The sequence below is a fragment of the Kogia breviceps genome, chromosome 6, assembly GCF_026419965.1.
Source record: "Kogia breviceps isolate mKogBre1 chromosome 6, mKogBre1 haplotype 1, whole genome shotgun sequence".
Lineage (NCBI taxonomy): Eukaryota > Metazoa > Chordata > Mammalia > Artiodactyla > Physeteridae > Kogia > Kogia breviceps.
Window position 1 is genome coordinate 143641278 of NC_081315.1, and position 18909 is coordinate 143660186.

At 50.0% G+C, this 18909-nt stretch overlaps 1 protein-coding gene across 4 annotated transcripts in view; it reads right to left on the minus strand.

The window, feature by feature from the left end:
• AFAP1 (actin filament associated protein 1) overlaps window positions 1-18909 on the minus strand; it is a 155403-nt gene that overhangs the window by 19719 nt on the left and 116775 nt on the right. For all 4 annotated transcript variants that reach the window (XM_067036757.1, XM_059067719.2, XM_059067722.2 and 1 more), the window contains 3 exons: window positions 12328-12539; window positions 7407-7552; window positions 176-293 (listed from right to left, as the gene is read on the minus strand). In XM_067036757.1, the coding sequence (XP_066892858.1) occupies window positions 176-293; window positions 7407-7552; window positions 12328-12539 (476 nt within the window). The remainder of the gene's footprint in view (window positions 1-175; window positions 294-7406; window positions 7553-12327; window positions 12540-18909) is intronic.

Here is an 18909-nt window from a genome sequence, read left to right on the forward strand (position 1 = left end):
TGTGCATGAAGATGAACAGGCTGTCAAAGAGGACAGAGGTGGGGTGCAGTTTTCATCTTGTCTCAGAGCGGAAGCTTTCTCTCGTTTGCACAGAGAGCAGGGGCGTAAGTCACGGAGACGCACGGAGCCCCGCCCTCCCGCACAGCCGAGCCCGCTCTGCCCGCGGCGCACTCACCGAGCCGCCGATGCAGGGGACGTCGTCGTAGTGCAGTGCCGTCCCGCTGGGGTGTGCGTAGCCGTTGGCGGTGCTCCCCACGTACGGGTTAGTGGACAGAACGCGCCTGTTCATGAAACTGACAGAGAGGAAACGGGTTACAACCCTCCAGTTGATCAGCAGGGCTTCCAGGAGCCCTGACGGATGCTCAGGCTCCGTCCGAGGCTGCAGGGTACGGAGGTGTTAGCGCGGGACGCCGGCAGGATCGGGTGCTCCCACAGCCACGGGCCAGGCTCCTCACCCGTAGGACACGACACCACCCGCCCGGAGGACTGCGGCCCGGACCCACGATGACCCTGCCAGGTACCCAGAGCAAGGCCTGCACACGCCCGGCGCTCGGAAAAAACCACCGTTTGTATCGGCAGCCTGCTTCTGTCGCCAAAGCTTTACTGGAACACCTGTCTTTACCTGGACTCTTCGCTGGCGAATCGTCTGTGGCTGCTTTTTTTTTTCACGTGCCTCTTTCATGAGCCTGTTAATTCTCAAAGGCAGAGACCGTCTGGTCTGCAAAACTGAAGCATCAATATTTGCTCTCTGGCTTTTTTCAGGAAAAGTCCACGGACCTGTTCTATAAGCGTTTTAGAACGTCCATCCCACAGCATTTCTTGAGTTCTCAGTGTTCGTTCGGCGTCACTACCCACCTTCCCCTCTGCCCTGCACGGCCCTGAACTTCTGGGAGCCTCTGACAGGGGCCACCCCCGTCGCTCGTGTCACGGCTCTGCTCAAAGCCCCGGTGGCTCCGAGGACAATCCAGTGCTGCACGGCCCGCGAGGCTCCGAGCGCCACGTCCGCCGCCTTCACCCCAGGCTCCTGGTAGCTCTCGCTCGCTGGCCAAGGGCACCCCCTCTGCCCACGGCGCTTCTCTGAGACCCCTCCTTCCTTCAGCCTCGGTGGGAACTTCCCGATCACCCCAACCTCCCACCTCTGCGTCCCTGTCCTGTCCCCTATTCCTTCCCAGCACTAATCACCACCTAACATGGTGCACGATCGTGTGTCTGCTGTCTGCTTTCCTCACTGGAACATGAGCTTCAGGAGGACACGGCCTTTGCCAGTTCAGTTCATGCAGCACACAGAAGGTGCTTGGCTGATACAAGCTGCACGAATGAATGGACACGGGAATGAAGGAAGGAAGGAATGCGTGAACGGTTTGCTCAGGATGTCTGTTATAAGCGAAAAACCTCAATGCCTAGGGAAGAAACAACCTAGATAACATTTTTCTCCGAATTGGGAAAACTAAAACAGCCTGAAATGAAAAAAATAGTTGGTTTTTTTTTTCCAATGTTGCTTCTTCTTGAGATCTTACATTTCTATGGTAACTAGATGAATAAAAAAGAGAGCAAATGAGACAAAGTGAAGGCAGTAAGAGGCGAGGTGAGGACTGCCTCTCTGACAAGAGGTCTTGCAACACAACTGTGCTCGGATTTCCGGTTCTGGAGGGAATGAGAGGAAGGGGCTGTGAAGGGTCAGCCCCCAGGCTCAAGCTGCCCTTAACACTCAGCCGGCCCTGTGGCTGCAGGAAGGCGGCTCAGGTGTCCCTCTGCTGGGACAACACAGCACGCACGGCGAGTCCCACCCCGGACGCGGTATTCTCTCTAATTTACAAAATAACTCTTCTTGCTTTTTTCTGATACAAAAATGTGTATCATTATTCTATACTTAAAATATATTAACATATATTTAGGAAAAGAAAATGTACAGAAAAGAAAGAAAGGTTCTCCTTGTTTCTAGATACATATTGGAAGTTTTCTGGTGTAAACATCCCGTTTGAGGGTGTTTTGGGGGTGAGGGTTTGGTCACGTGAGAGGCAGGACAAGGGGTGGCCACGCCCTCCCCATGCCTGTGGCCCCAGGACGCTCCACCGCCCGTGAGCGCTGATACCCGGACCTGTTCCACGTCCTGGCAGACGGACCCCCTGCCCAGAGACTGTCTCCTGCCTGGTCTGTGTCTCTGGTTTCCGGCGCCCAGCCTGGCACTCGCGCTGGGACACAGATGCAGGAAGGCGCGTGGACCACGAGGGGGCAGGACGGAGGCTCACTCACTCGGGACAGACACCAGCAGGATGCTTCTGACCCACGGCACTAAGGGGAGGCCACAGACGCACAGGCTGTCCTGTCCCGGCTGGAAGAGACCTCGGCCACCAGCTAGGCTGCCCCTCATCTCACAGAGAGGGACCCGGGCCCCCAAACCAAGTCTCTGGGCCCGAAACAGAGAGTGGATCCAAGACCGAGTAAGAGGCCCTCACCTTCTGGCCTGGCACTCTTCCTGAAATAGGATTTTTGGCCAAATAGGAAAGTGAAAATGAAATAAGAGACCGTATGCCACTTGTTAAACCAAAAACATAAGACAGAAAAAAAATTTAAAAAGCATAGGTAAAGGGGCTTCCCTGGTGGCGCAGCGGTTGAGAGTCCGCCTGCCGATGCGGGGGACGCGGGTTCGTGCCCCGGTCCGGGAGGATCCCACGTGCCGCGGAGCGGCTGGGCCCGTGAGCCGTGGCCGCTGCGCCTGCGCGTCCGGAGCCTGTGCTCCGCAACGGGAGGGGCCACGACAGTGAGAGGCCCGCGTACCGCAAAAAAAAAAAAAAAAAAGCATAGGTAAAATATACATAACAGAAATGTCACCATCTCAACGTTTCTTTAAATATTTTATTTATTGGGCTGCGCCGGGTCTTAGCTGCGGCACGCGGGACCTAGTTCCCCAACCAGGGATCGCACTGGGAGCGCGGAGTCCTAACCACTGGACCACCAGGGAGGTCCCGAGCATCTTAGCCACTTTTGAGTGTCCAGGTCTGGGGCGCTAAGCACATTCACACTGTGGTGCAGCCATCACTACCACCACCTCCAGAACCTGTCATCTTCCCAAAGAGCTGAAGCGCTGTCTCCCCCCCCCAGCGCTGGCACCCGGCACCCAGCACCCCACTTCCTGCCTCTATGGATTTGCCTACTCTGGTACCCCACCTAAGTGGGTCATCCGGCATGTGTCCCCTTGTGTCTGGCTTATTTCACTTAGCGTTAATACCTCCCAGGTGCGTTCATGTTTTCAGGAAATGTATTTTAGAATAAAACCTCCCAGGGGTTCAGATGAGACGGTGACTCAAGGTGGAAGTTTCCCGTCGGGCTGCCTGCTCCCCTCCCTGTGTCCGCACTGATTGACTGCTTCTATCGCCATCACTGTTGCCACAGCTCTCTTACGGGGCTCCGACCCAGCACGACTTGAAAAGAGCTCCAGAAGAAAATTTCAGAATATCTGCCCTGTATCACACCATCTAGCTACATCTCATTTAAAAATAGGCCATAGGAAAGTCTGTTTCAAATGTTTACCATTATTAATACTCTTAAACAGACCGCTTTTTCTGGGAGACTTCACATTACTATTATTTCTTTTACTGTCCTCTTCCCCAAATATACCCTTGACCTTTCTCCCTCAGACATAATCCGATGTACAAAAATTTCTCCTAATAACCCTGAGAGGATTCATTAACTGGATGACAATTTACGTAAAGGCAAAAATGAATTCAACTTCAGATTATCACATTAGCAAGCTACCATATTTTATAGTTTGAACGCTGTTTCCTTGTCAAATCTCTCCTCTCAATTTTTACAGAAGGTTTGGCAGAAAACTAATAAATAAAAATAAATTTTATTGCTAAGTGACATCTCCTATAAAGGTTTTAACGGGGTAGCAGAGACTCCTGCAGCCACAAACGCAATACATGCCTATTTTTAATAAATCAGTTTTCAGAATTGCAATCTACCTTCCTTTCTCAAAACTGTGACCTTCCCGCATTTGGTTTAGATGAATAGTCCGCACTCATTTGTGTTCTAGGGGAAATATTTTTAGTCAGGGTTTCTCTTAAATGTGGTTATGAGTTTGCTTATTATCGCTTAAGTTACACGTGGACTTAGGAGAGGCTTTTTGGAAACTAAGAAAAGGTCCCAAATAGTACGGTTCACAACCATAAGCTCCTTTCTTTTATGTCACTCTGGATGCGTAGATTTCGCAAAACTGGACTTAAGGATATTACATTTCTTAAAGAGATACTTTAAATGTGCTTTATTTACTGCATGATTAGGAGTTTCACTGGAATTTACCTACACCTTGCTGATTAGATACAATGTTATTATGGAAAAAATCACGAGGGTGAACAGTCAGCACTTGACTATTGTCACCTTGGTTTTCACACAAAAGAACGGTAGTGAGAATAAGCAGTTTGTACTTCAGAAATGCTCCAGCATTACTGGAGAGTTCCCAGTAAAGTTGTACGAGATTAATTCATTTTGTCAAGGCTATTTACCTTAATTGGGTGTAACATGGTGGCTTGATTCCTAATATGGGCAAACATTATCTTCATCTTACTCAGCCCCAGCATGTCCCAGGCAATCGTTAAATAAACATTCATTCTACAACCCCATTCAAGGACAGGAATAAAACACAGACCTACTAGAGCATGGACTTGAGGACACGGGGAGGGGGAAGGGTAAGCTGTGACGAAGTGAGAGAGTGGCAGGGACATATACACGCTACCAAACGTAGGGTGGATGGCTAGTGGGAAGCAGCCGCATGGCACAGGGAGATCAGCTCGGTGCTTTGCGACCACCTAGAGCGGTGGGATAGGGAGGGAGGGAGGGAGGGAGACGCAAGAGGGAAGAGATATGGGAACATATGTATATGTATAACTGATTCACTGTGTTGTAAAGCAGAAACTGACACACCACTGTAAAGCAATTATACTCCAATAAAGATGTGAACAGGGCTTCCCTGGTGGCGCAGCGGTTGAGAATCCGCCTGCCGATGCAGGGGACACGGGTTCGTGCCCCGGTCCCGGAAGATCCCACATGCCGCGGAGCGGCTGGGCCCGTGAGCCGTGGCCGCTGGGCCTGCGCGTCCGGAGCCTGTGCTCCGCAACGGGAGGGGCCACAGCAGTGAGAGGCCCACGTATAACAAAAAAGAAAAAAAATAAAAATAAAAAATAAAAATAATGGGAATAAAGCCTCCATATTTAAACATATTTCTATAAAAATTAACTATATTTTCCAAAACAAAAAAAAAGGAGTGAGAAAAGTGGTAGTTATACATGTTTGTAAATCTATTCAATGTTTGGCTTAAGAGAAGACAGCTGGATTCTCACACGTGCTTCAACATTCAACGGGTTGCAACAAGTTGTTTTGGTTGAAGCGTGTGAAGAAAATCTAGCCTCCCGCAGATATCCAGTTGTAAAAGTGAGGTGTATTTTAACGGCTTTTCCAGGTCACGGTAGATATTCTTTGATGCTACGCCAAAACTCGACAAGTGGTAATTTCTTTTTTTTTTTTTTTGCGGTACGCGGTCCTCTCACTGTTGTGGCCTCTCCCGTTGCGGAGCACAGGCTCCAGACACGCAGGCCTAGCGGCCATGGCTCACAGGCTTAGTTGCTCCGCGGCATGTGGGATCTTCCCGGACCAGGGCACGAACCCGTGTCTCCTGCATCGGCAGGCGGATTCCCAACCACTGCGCCACCAGGGAAGCCCTACAAGTGGTAATTTCTTAATGATGAATTGCCATGTAGACTCTCAAACTGTATCAATGAACTTTTAGTCCTCTTTTACATGAAAACCCGTTCGTTTCTCTTGCTTGTGGGATGGACCTTTTACCCGTGCGTGACTTATGTGTACCTGTCAGATGCACGCATTTCACTATACGTATCAAAAAACCCACACTCAGCGTCACCACCAATCTTATCAGAAAAGTCTGAGTACTGGGGAGCTGTCAGCTCACAGCGGCAGATACGCATCCCCCCCAGTTCTCACTTCTGAGGGCAAGCTCAACTCCACTGCAGGCAACAAACACTGCCCACCGTTTTCCTCGAGGTGAGAGGCCCCCTCGGTCCATTTCTGAAAGCGTGTCTGCAAATATACCTACATCTGAATAACCGCGGTTCACCTGTTCATTGCTCTTACAAGTAAAAGTGAAGACATTGTGGTGGGGTTAGGGAGCAGCTGGTTAGTCAGCAACTCAGTCTTACAAGAGCGTTTCCTCAAGACAACACGACAGTTCAGTCAACGCAAGCGCTTTGTGTGTCCTGCCCGCTATGTAAATGTTAAAAAGACATGTACTTGAGAGATTTAATAAAAATATCTACTATCTGGCCCTTCACAGAAAAAGTAATAATTGTACTGCTTCATCACAGACATCTTTTTTTTTTCTTTTTTTTCTCCTTCTGGCCGCGCTGCACGGCTTGCGGGATCTTAGTTACCAGGCCAGGGATCAAACCCGTAACCCCTGCAGTGAAAGTGCGGAGTCTTAACCACTGGACCGCCAGAGAAGTCCCCGTCACGGGCATCTTAAGTGAACACAGCATTTCCTTTTACTACAAGCGAGTGCCAGTGGCCATGGTCACGGCACGGTGTGGAGTGACCACTGATGGTGCTAAGGCACCTGCCAATCTAGCCACGCCCCCTGCCCTGCTGTTGCTTCTGCACCATCGATGCAAGTGTCACTATAGTGAAGAAGAAAAATAATTTCTTAGCGTTATTATGAGAATAGTTTTGACCTTTGGGACTGCCTGAAAGGGTCTTGAATACCCCCAGGGGTCCGTGGACCATACTTTGAGGACTGCTGCTATAATTTTCTTTGCCATCATTATGTTAAGGAAATATTCATAGTTTAAAAGAACATTTTTGTACATAACAGCACTTTAAAAAAATCACATTTAAGTTTTAAAAGTATATGATTGGTGGCTTTGAAAACTCAGTCGTCACTACAGCAATATGTTGAATTATTTATGCTTTATAGAACTGTTCCCCTAATACAGGGGTCAGCAAACTACAGCCCATGGGTCAAATCTGGCCCACTGCCTGTGTCTGCAAATAAAGTCTTATTGGCACACAGCCATGCCCATTCATTTACGTGTGTGACTGCAGTAGCAGAGCTGAGTCGTTTTAACAGGGAACATTTGGTCCACAAAGCCAAAAATATTACTACCTTGCCTTCTGCAGAAAAAGTTTGCCAACGCCTGTTCTAATAGAAAACGCAGATGGTTGAAATGACAAACATTTCATCAAAATTTGGGTTAATATTATACAAAAAGGAGAGTCTTCAGCTGTTTTTTTTTTTTTTTTCCCTTGAAGGCTATACACTCACATAAAAGGAAAAGAAAATTAGGGAAAAAATAAAGTTGTTTAATTTCAGTGCTGTTTCGCAGGGCAGTGGATCTTACCAGAAGGTTTGCTTGGCCGTCTGAATGACATTCGCCGACATCTCCACGTCTATGTAGTCATAGTGCAGGGCCCCAGGGTCTGTGGAGGACCCCGTCTCAGCCAGCAAAATCCCAATCCACCTGCCCATGTCTTCAGAAGAAGAGGCCTGTTGAGGTGAAGGGGGGAGAAGTGCATTTTACTTAAGTAACAGTAAAGAGTTTTAACATTTTCATTAAAATGTCAAAAAAGAGACAACGTAACAGGAAAGGCGGTGGCACACGAAGCACCTGAGGGTGTAGACGACAAGCCGCTGCCTCAGCCACGGGATTAACACCGCGTTCAATCCAAGCCTTAATGCGGACGCTGCATAACCGTTATTCCCAAGGGAATAAAAACCCGAGGTCCTAAGATGCCGCCCAATTATTTTGGGGAAAGGCACTAGGGTGGAAGACATGGAAATCAATGGGATTATTTAAATCTCAGCTAAAAGAAGCTGTTTAGAAAGGCTCCTTAATTTGGCAACAAAATCTGGGGAGCAGGAGCCCCTCCGACCACAGCTGCTTAACCTGGAAACCACACCAGGCCACGGCCCCTGTAGGTCACCAACTCTGGTGACCAGTAGCCCTTGCTGTGGTCTCCTAAATGGGCCTGAAATGGCAATTTTATTTCCCTGATTAGATGGTACAGAATAGTAACCTACTTTCACTTTCATATTAGTTGTGTGTATATAGGTGTAACGTTTATAATCGTTGGGCTGCTTTGTGCAGGTTACTTTTTTAAGATGTTTGAAATGCTCCCCGGATGTCATCTGCCTAATTTGCAAGTCTGAAATATATCTTTAAGATTTGGTTCGTTAAAATGTTAAGCCGTCCTTCTTATGTGATTTAGAAAATCAATTACATTACATTCATAATGGTATTTCAAATGTCTAAACACTATTGGCTAATCAACTGTGTAAGTCATATTTAAAGTTTAGGGGAAATTGAGCTCTCAAATGTGTGAGTTAACTGAATGTCAAAGAAAAAATAAATATTTAGCTTTTTGCAAAAATTACAAATTTTTATATAAAGAAAGATCTGTAAGTTTAGCTTCAAGACTTAAAGAAAACTGGGTTTCACCATTATAACCTTGCTGAGTTGAACACTGATCAGAATACAAGTAATCGTACATACCCCATGGCGGGCACAGAAAGCTCTCGGGAGGAAGAGCCATTGACGAGGAAGAAGCTGTGTTTTGTGTGCTGACAGAATTGGCTACTGATACTGTACCAGCAGCAGTGTCAGATGCGGCCATGGACAAAGTGAATGGATTCCAATTACATGCCTTACGGACAGGAGGAATGTAATCAGTGTTTGCTAAACTGAAATGAATTGATTTGAGTGCTTGGATAATTTTTTAAAAATCACAAATATGTTCTCTTCACTGGTCTTTTGTCCTCCCCCAAACGAAATCTATGTCAAGAATGTACCTACGACTGAATCTATATCCATGCATCTACAACTATTTCATTTAAGCATTCTTAAAAGTATGTTAACATAATATCTAAGATGTGGATGACACTATTACACTGTTAACTGTTTTCTTCATTGTTTAAGAAATTTCCTCGTAGGCTTTTAAAAAATAATAACTCTGTGGTGTTGGACTAAAATGAGAAGTATTAGTTACGATCTTGCGGCTTTTAGTATATAAATAGGTATACATGCAGGTGTATACATGTATATATGCATATACGTGTGTGTAATACGTATAGCATAGAAACATGCCTGAATATACGTAGGTACAAACACACACATACACACAATTTCCTATGACTACTGAAAAGGCCTAGGCGTGGTGACCCCCCAGGAACTCTGAGCACACCTTCGACCCAGATCCTGGCTTCTAAATACCATTATCCACTAGGAGTTGTCCACTAAGAGCTCTTCGGAACGTGACTGATTCCAAGAGGCCTGGGGCAGAGAAAAGTACAAGATGAGCTTGGAACATCTTGTTGCATCATAACGTGAAGAAAGAGCTCAAAGAATGAAGGGGACCACGGACTGTGGTGTCTTTATTACAGGGACATAGCAAAGGCCACATGGCTCGAAGGGCTTTCTGCTGACCAACTCTGTTCATCTGACCAGGATAAATCATGACAACAAAGGATCATAATCACTGATGAAAACAGTAATCTATGAACCCCTGCTGACATACATATATATATATAAATGAATGAATAATTAATTGAGAGAAAGGGAAATCTTCCTTATAGTAGATACTAACTAATAAGCGTAGAAGGAATCATGGAATTAGAAAGTCCCCATTTAGCAGCTGTCATTTTAATAACTGTATCAGGCAAGAGTCACTCACGGATGCTAAGAATTAGTGGGTGAAATTGTGAGTGAGAAGATATTGAAAGAGTCTCAAAGAATCTTCCCACATGAAGCTGATGAAAGACAAAGGGGAAACACAGTAACTTTGCAGTGGGGAAGCCATGCAGACACCCCACCTGAGAGATCAAAGTTAACATCACCAGTCGTGGGACGAACTGATGGGCGTACCTGCTTAAGTGACGCAGTGCCAACCAAACACACCACTGCTTCCACGTGCCCCCGCCAAGCATGCCTATGCCAGATTCGGATTTCAAGGAAATGGCAGATATGCCCCAACTGAGGGACCGTCTACACAATAATGGCCTGTACCCGCCCCAAGTATCAATGCCACGAAACCAGACAGAGGAAGCCAAAGAGACTGCAGCTGAAGGAAACACACCACCTGGGGTTTCCTTCTGCTGACAAGGGACACTACTGGGATAACTGGGAAAATCTGACTAAAATCTGTAAGTCAGACAACTGTATTGCATGAGTGTGAATTTCCTGATTCTGATGATTATACAGTGGTTTTAGTAAAGGAATACCCTCATTTTGGGCAAATTCACACTAAGTGTTTAGGGATAAAGGGGCAACACGTCTGTAAAAGGTTCTGAAAAAATTTACACAGAGACAGAGAGAGAGAAGGAGAGAGAGGGAGAGAGAGGGGAAGAGACCATGCAAGAGACATCAAACATGGTAAAATGTTAGTATTTGGGGAATGTGGGTGAAGGGTGTATGGAATTATTTGTACTAGTTTCACAACTTTTCTGGAATTCTGAAATCATCTCAACAGTTAAAATGGTCTTAGAAAAAAAAGTACAGAATACTTTACTGGTCGGATCATTGCATCTGCGAACTGATTCAGGCAAACCCTTTGCTTATGTTGGAGCACTGAGTGTGGTTACGTGTGTGCGTGTTTGACTCAATAACTGGAACAGGGAAAAGGTAACGAACCACAGCCACCATTTTTGGGGGGACGTGAGGCTGCACCTACAGGGCTGGGAGCGAAGACAGGACAGGGCCCTTCTCACCCAGCTCCCCCCTGCCCCTCTCCACGGGGGCTCCTGTCACCACCCGGTGTCCAGGCCAACGGCTCACTTTTCACCCCCGAATCCAGCGTGTGCCTTCCTGCGCTCGCCGCCTCTCTCAGATCTGCTGCCAGAGCTCTCACGTGACACCTGAGTTGTTTGCATCGAGAGTACAGTTTCTTCATTTACATTTTTGGCTTTTTTCCACTCTCATCCACCCTACAGCTTTCAGCCCTCATACATGCTTACAAAGCACACCGACTCTAGCCCAGCGCTCTGTTTTACAGACAAATAAAGAAGCCGAGAGAGAAAAACAGACTGGGTTGTGATCAAAGTCTGCAACAGAACTAGGACTGGGGCCCAGATACCCTGATCCCAGCCGGGCCTGGCCTCCCTTCTGGGAAGTCAGCCACTAGGGCAGGCTCGGCCCTTCGACCTGTTATCTCAAACCATCCAAACCGTCGGGCAAGGAGCCCTGTGTGAGGAAGAGCTATGTTGTTAGTCTCTTTTTGTCCCCACCAAAAAAAAGCAGCCTCCGAAACTAACTCCTATCTCCTACCAAGACCTTCTAGGTTGGCTAACGGGGCCCCTTTGATCTTGGTCACAAGCCCATACCCTCTCCTTCTCTGGTCAGTAACACTGCGGTCGTTTAGATTAGGCTCTGCATCTGATTAATTCAGAACACACATCGGCCATGCCACCAAACCCAAAATATCCTCATTTCTATCAGCCGGGTAGCATAAATATACTTACATGTACTCCGGAAATTCTACACTCTGCTATTTGTGTATGCATGGATATACATATGTACGCACGTGTGTCTTTGTATCTTAATCATGATACTGCTAAGTGAAACAAAAAATGACAAAGGAAAAAAGGTCTGAATTAATATTGGGTAGAAATCAATTAATCACAGACGATAAATAAAGATTTTAAATTTCAAAAACGCAAGTTTTGAGTGTGTAGCTAAGAAATTAGTTTTAATTGCCTTTTTTTGCTTGCGTGAATCAGGAGGTCTGAAAAAGCAGCCAAACAGTAAAATGCACGCAAAGCCAAGGGTTCTTAAAAACCAAAGGTGTTCTTTTTGTTCTTTTGTAACCTGGCTCTCTGGCCACTGTCGATAGGCAACTGGTAGTCAAAAAACACCTGCTCCACCTGTGAAGCAGCCCAGAACATTCCAAAGGACAGCTTGAAGGAAATGCCACCAATTCAGAGGCAGACCACGGTTAGGGGAGAAGTTTTACTGGAAATTTTAAAACAAGTTGTTTTGTGGCCACTTTGAGGACGCACTCTACCGCGTGGAGCCGTGTACTGAACTTCCACGCAAACACGAACAGAGAGGATATCAGACAAGGAGGTGACCTGGCAGGCAGTCTGCCGCGGACCCCGTGCAGAGAACCGGCTGCGCCGTCCCCAAGGCTGGGGCCCCCCGGAGAAGAAACGCAGGACACGTGGGACGGGACAGAACCAAAGCTGCCGTGAGCCGGCGTGAGGAGCTGGCGGGGCGTCCAGGCGGACCCTAGAAGGCAAAGCGCCGCGCGCAAGTGCCCCGCGGCAACTACCTCCAACACGGCCACCTCCTGGCCGTTGCGAAGCAGCCGGAACGTCAGGGGGTGTTTGGAGTCCAGCCCCGGGATGACCTCGCAGCCGCGGAGTGGGATGGAGACGACGTGGGTCTTCAGGTCGGCCCTGTCCTTGTGGAGGATGAGCTTGTTTTCCTTGACGCGGCACCAGCGCTCCCGCCAGCGGCTGTTGGAGAGCACGTTCAGGTAGCCTGCAACGAGAGCAGGCCCGTCAGCCTCCCCAAGAAGGCTGCGCCCCAGGAGGCCGCCAAGATGGAACGGGCCCCGCACACGGCACGTCCGCACGTGCAGGCTCCTGGGACTGCCCTCCGTCAGCTCTGGGGGCTGGGACAGGACAGACCACCCAGGAGCCCGAATGCACCGTGCGACGCGTGCTGAGGACCGTCTAGGGGAACCCGGAGCGTGCCCGGTGTACGAGAGGTCACTGAGCCATCGGTGGCTGGCGGGAGAGACGCTATGAGGACACGCTGCCGTCCTCAAATAGCTGAAGGGACCTCACCCAGGAAAGCGTTTGGGTTCATTCCGAGTAGCTGCAAATGACACCACCGGGGCAAAAGGGACAAGACAGGCAGATTTTGGCTTAACGTGAGGAATAAAACAATCTGAAAATGAAAACTTTCCACAAAACAGGCAGCCTTGGGAGGTGATAAGTTCCCCACCACTGGAAATATTCCCGCAAGTGACGGCAAACCCTCGGGATGAGATTCCTGCCCGGAGGCCAGAGATGCCCGTCCTCGGTGCCCTCTGACTGGAGCATCCCGTCCGACTGCTGAAGTCGAAAGGCCTGAGTCTGATGCATGTGGAATTTCGTCACCCACGTCTCTGAGGCTGCACTACATACATCCTCGGTGCATTACGGATGGAATGTGATGGAATTACAAGAACTGTCCTCGTTTTTTAAAAAAGGACATCGCCTCAAAGACAAGAAACTGATCGTTTTCACTTGTTACAAACATACAGTGCATTTCTCTGGGAATAACAAGGCATATGACGAACAGATTTCCCAGGGTGGCTGTGACTTCTGACCAGTGAGATGGAGGAAGTGAGTAGAACAGCATATGGAGTCCAGGTCAACAAGGAAGAAACGAAACAAGGATTCCTTGAGTCATTCGGCTGCTCTTTCAAGTAACACGTACACGCACACACACACGTGTGCACAGACGCACACACGTGCAGCTCGATAAATAAATAAGTAAATAAATAAAATCCTTTCTGATCCTTTTTAAAATGTCTTTCCAAAAGGGATTTGGACGACACCTTTTGCTTCTTTTCTGTTCTACACCTTACGCACTTTATTAGCAATGGATAAACGCTATAAAGGCAAAAACCAAACAAAAACAAAACCCCAATAGGGGTGTTAGAGGGCCCAGAATGATGCCAGATGATGACATTACTATACATAATAGCTCAATGAATTCACTAGGAAAATGCTTATAATACTTAAATGTACATTCAGTTGAATGTAAATCAGTTCTACCAATATATCCTAAAGGGTACCTGGGACTAAAACTTCAGTTTGGGACACAAGCTGCCATATTTGTAAAATTACAGAGAAAATGGAGAAGTGAGCCCATGAGCTCAAGTGCCTGGGACCTGAAGTTCCTTGTGTTGTGCACAATTAGGAGGGACTGGAGGGAGGTGAAGACAGGCTGGAGAAGCAGAGCTCAGAAAACAAAGGAGGGGGCTCACTCCCTGACCTTCTTCCTTCTTGTTCACGGCCGCCCAGCGAAGACCGACCCGAAGCTCTTTTGACAGCTGAAGATGGAGGAGAGAGAGCCACTGTTTTCATTCTGGGAAATACTATTTGTAAATGACATAGTTCTGATACACTTATTCTTTTTTTTTTAAGCTCTACTTAAAACATATAGTCAAATGTAATATCTGAACATCTGAGTAACGGCTATTAGAACTATTCAATATCTCCGTCTGTAAGTCACTAATCACGCTGAAGGCCCACATCTTTGGATCTTTATGAAATATAGCTGGCAACCGGCTCCATCGTAAGTGTGTTCCGAGCATGAATGGACACATGCGGCCTATGGACAGTATGATGGCGTATAATTAAGAAGAAATAAGTGGAAGCATGGGATGACTTTCAACTAAGCTAGTCTTCCTGGGCACACAAGGTCGACGGGCGAGTGAAGAGTCTGTAGAAGGAAGCGCTAAGGCGCAGGGCGCTGACGGACGTGACCGCTGGGGGCTGGCAGGGCAGAGGCTGACGTGTGCCCTGGAGCGGGTCCTCCCCTGGGCCTTAAGGGGTGGGGGGATCCCTTCAGGCCTGGAGAAGCGGGGGGCGTGGTGAACTGAGACCCGAGACGTCTAGCGACCTGGTCCCAGAAAACCTCGGAAGCTACTGTAGGGGCCTGTCCTTGTTGCAGAAGATGGCGGGCGTCGCAATGGGGAAGGAGATGCCAAAACATTTACTGAGGAATCTAAGCACATCTGCCTTCTCAGTAACGGTGAGGGGGTTCCTCTAAACTTCCACAGGACTTCTGGATCTGAGAATTCACCACGTGGGTGCACCTGTCCCCAGCGCAGGGGGGCCGCAGCTTCTGAGCACAGCTCGGCCAGCCACGCGAACGATGCATCTCCCGAAGAGGGGAGGGTGCTCATCCGGTTTTCTTCCCTGACCGAGTCCCCAAATGCCACGGGTTTCTCGACACGTGAGTCACACAAGGAATGATTACATCGGACAGATCCACACTTTAGTTAGAGCAGGACTTCAAAGGAAATGACCGTATTTTAACGCCTTCCTCATAATGAGTTACAGTTGCCCAAAAAGGGAAAAGCAAAACGAGAATCACGGTGGGTAACAGGCTTGTTTCTGTAAACAGCAAACGCCACGGAAACAAGCCCACACCTGGCATTTGGCCTCCCCCGGCAGGTCCACCGCCTTCTCCAAAGAGGTGGCCGAAATGCCTACTTTCTGGGTAGGGACCCCGGATGAGGGAGAGACCACGCAGGGACATGGCAGGCAGCTCACCGAAGTACCCTGGAGTCAGAGAGCAGGTCCCATGTCCCGTAATATTCTTTCTCCCCACCAGGACACGGCTAGGCTGAGATGGAAGCCCGGCCGACACGGGACCCCATCAGCCCCGAGGCGATCGGCCTGAGCAGACACCCACCACCAGGTGGCGCCGAAGAGCAGCCGGGCCCCTTTGCAGCCTCGCAGCCTCGCAGCCTCGCAGCCTCGCAGCCTCGCAGCCTCGCAGGCTCGCCCGGGTCAGCTCAGAGCCCTGCTAATAAGGGCGATTCCAATATCATCTGATTTTTTGTTCGTTTGTTCCCGCCTATCACGTTACGGTGAGATGTTATGGTATCGTGACCGTCTGGGAATTTCGGTTTGACGTTCTGAGGTTATCTCTGCTCGGAATTCTAAAGAAAGAACTCTAAGGCCTCTTGCAAAAGCTGGGTGACAAATGCGTGTGAGGTTTCACGAGGCTGGCCTGAGGCTGACCAAACACACACAACCACAGGAGGAGGGGACAGACGTGAACGCTCCCGCGGTCAGCTGCGTGGGGACCTGGTGCCTCTGGTCCAGCAGCTGCAGACCAGCAGGCAGGGCCGCCTGGCCGAAGGGGGGCCCACGTCCACTGACTTCTCCTCTAGGACAGGAAGGGCAGCGTCTCCTGTGCTTTGGTCACACTCCTGTGAGGACTTTCACTGAATTGCTCGTGTCATTTCAGCCAGCCTCAGACTGCGATCGGCTGAGAGGAAAGGGGCTGAAGAGAGCTGAACCCCGGCCCGCGACGCGGAAACCCTCCCTCCGCCCGAGGCACGCGCCGCCTCCAGCGGGCACCCAAAGGACCCGAGACACCCTTGACGTGGTGACTGACATCGAGAACGCGTCCCTCCCCCTTGATTAAATGTCACCTGACCTTTTGTCGGGTGGATTACGATAGAAAGGGAGAGGCATATAACTTTCCTGCACATCCACCAAAGATCCTACTGCTGAAAACTTCACAAAGTCACTGACCATTAGAGCCAGAAGGGGCCCCAGAAATAACCGGAAGGCCCTTCCAAGGAGCCCAGGTTACCCTGCCTCGGGAAGCCCTCCATCCTAGCAACCGGGGGCCACTCCTTTCACTCGGCTTCTGTATTTCTATTAGCGATATTACCAAGGCCACCCATCTGGCATTGCCCTCATGTCAGCTTGACTATGTCTGATATGCTTAGGTTTTCTTCAGGTGAACAAATGAATGATAATAGCGACCATTTACTGAGCATAAATTATGAAGTAGGCAATGAGCTTAATGTTTCATGATTTTATCCTCAATTCTAAGGAGAAGAAAGTCGTTTAAGTATAAGCCTATTTCATACGTGGGGAAGCTGAGGCTCAGAGGAGTGTGCGACTTGCTTAAGTTCATTCGTTCAAGTGACAAGTGTTTACTGAGCTGCTATTATCCACCAGGCTGTGTGCTCGGTGCTGGGAACGCAACTGGTGGGTGAATTCGACCTGCATCTTAATCCAGTAATGAGAGGAAAAAGCTGGAAAATTCAGTGAGGCAAGATTGTTAGAGGCCCTGAACTGACCGGGCACAGGGTGATACGATTAGTGCAAGGTTTCAAAACTCCCACGGGGTAGCCTGCAGGGATCCAGAGGATTGAAGAAGGTGGACAGTCGAGAGGCTTGGGGACGAGTCCAAACAACAGACAGAAACGGGCTGGAGAAGAGAGAAAACCGTGAAAGGCATCTCCTGGTGCCTCTATACAGTGACGATACTTCCGGAACTCCTGAGCACTGGGGGTGGGAAAATAAAGGACCCATCTTTGCTTAGGGGTTTGTGTGCAAGTCTCGGATCATCTTGTCCAAGTGGCTGTTTGGGGAGTGGACCCGGCCTGGTGCCAAGCGCAGCACCCGCTGGCTGAGGGCCCGAGAGAGGGGTGAGAGCCGGGCAGGACGGGCGGAGCGGGGGGCTGGTGTGGGCGCCTCTTCCCAGCCCGCCTGGGGGAAACCTGCAGAGAACCCTCTCCCGCCTGCCGGCATTTCTCCTGCACGCCCACAGCCCCAGCTGACCGGGCTGCATCTCCCACAAGAGCTGGGGTTTGGACTCAGCTTCCAGTTGCCCTGGGGACGCTCTCGTCTGTGCCCCGTCCGCTTGGCACGCAGGACACGCTGGGCAGGATGGGGGCCTCGGGCCTTCGTGCGGCTACTTTTCCCGCCCGAGACTTCGCAGCTGTCCTAACATAACTGAAGACAGTCATTCTCCCCTTCGAGTTTTCTACAGACTCCTCCCCCGTCCCCTGGCCCAGCAAAGAACTAGATGACAATTTTAAACCCCTGTGGACAGAGGATGTTCTCTTCGTGGAGGTGAAAGATGTCCACCGAGAGCCTGGCGGAAACCCTCAGGTGAGGATGCGGGGCTGCAGCTCCCCCAGGCCGGCTCTCTGAGCAATTCCACTGCGCCTTCGGGCCAAGTGCCCACACAGCTGTTTATGAGGAGTCATGAGGGTGGCGAGTCCTGGGGGACGGGGGGGGGGGCGGGGGGGGGCGGTGCGGAAGGCCTGTGCTTCAGGACAGCCACAGGGGTGGCCAGCGGGCCCGGCCCTGTCCCCAGCTGGCCGTGTGACTCAGGGCAAGTCCCAAGACCTTCCCGAGTTTGGTGTCCTCACTGTCAAATGAGGGGTGTGGACCACAGCTGCTAAGTTGCCTTCTATATGAATGTTTAATTGTTTTTCATGAAAGAACCTCTATTTCCTTCGCTAACCTAGGGCAGTTTTAAGAAAAAAAAAAAAAAAAAACAACTAAAAAAGGAGTTCCCTTTTTGTTGGCTAATTCCCTCTTTCCATGTCTAACCCCTGACTCCTATCTCCTCTCCGGGGCTAACGCCAGAGGGAAACCACCGCAGATCACCCAGTGCCGTGAGCGGCTCCAGGTAAGGCAGAGGGCCACAGGCCCCTGGCATCCGCAGCTCCCCCGCAGCGGCCCTCCCGCCAGGGCTCTGTCCAGCTGGCTCAGCTTCCGCAGGGCGGCTGTTCTCCGTAGAAAGAGCATCAGTCCGCGTGCTTCTGTGACCCCACTGCCGTCGGACCAGGGGCAGGTTCACGACCTCTGCATGCACGGGGGCTCCCGGACCGCTGGCCTCCATCTGGGGTCACCATCTCCCCTCCCAGCTCCACCCACAGGCGGCCGCTTCACGGGGGCCTCCCTGGGATGACACCTCAACCCCGAGAGGCCTCGACCACTGCCCGCCCAGCCATCTTCCGCTCCGCACGCACTTCCGCACAGCACCCCAGCGGGGTTCCCGTGTCACCAAGAGTCTATTACGACTCCCTAGGATCACACCCGTGAGGAGCTGCGAGTCCACCCTGCCTCCCCTCAGGAGGGCCCCCACCCCCAAGTCCACCTGCCCTGCACTCCACAATCGACCCTCCTGCCCACCGGCACAGCTCTGAGCTCACGGCGCGCTTTCAGCACAAGCCACACCCTGGCACGTGACATGGGCTGAATAAATGCGTCTCTGCGCGTGTGGCCCAGCTTAGGCAGCATCTCAATGCTGGCAGCTTTCCGCGTCCTCAGTAACCCGGAACCGTGGACGGAAGAGATGCTCAATGAGAGAG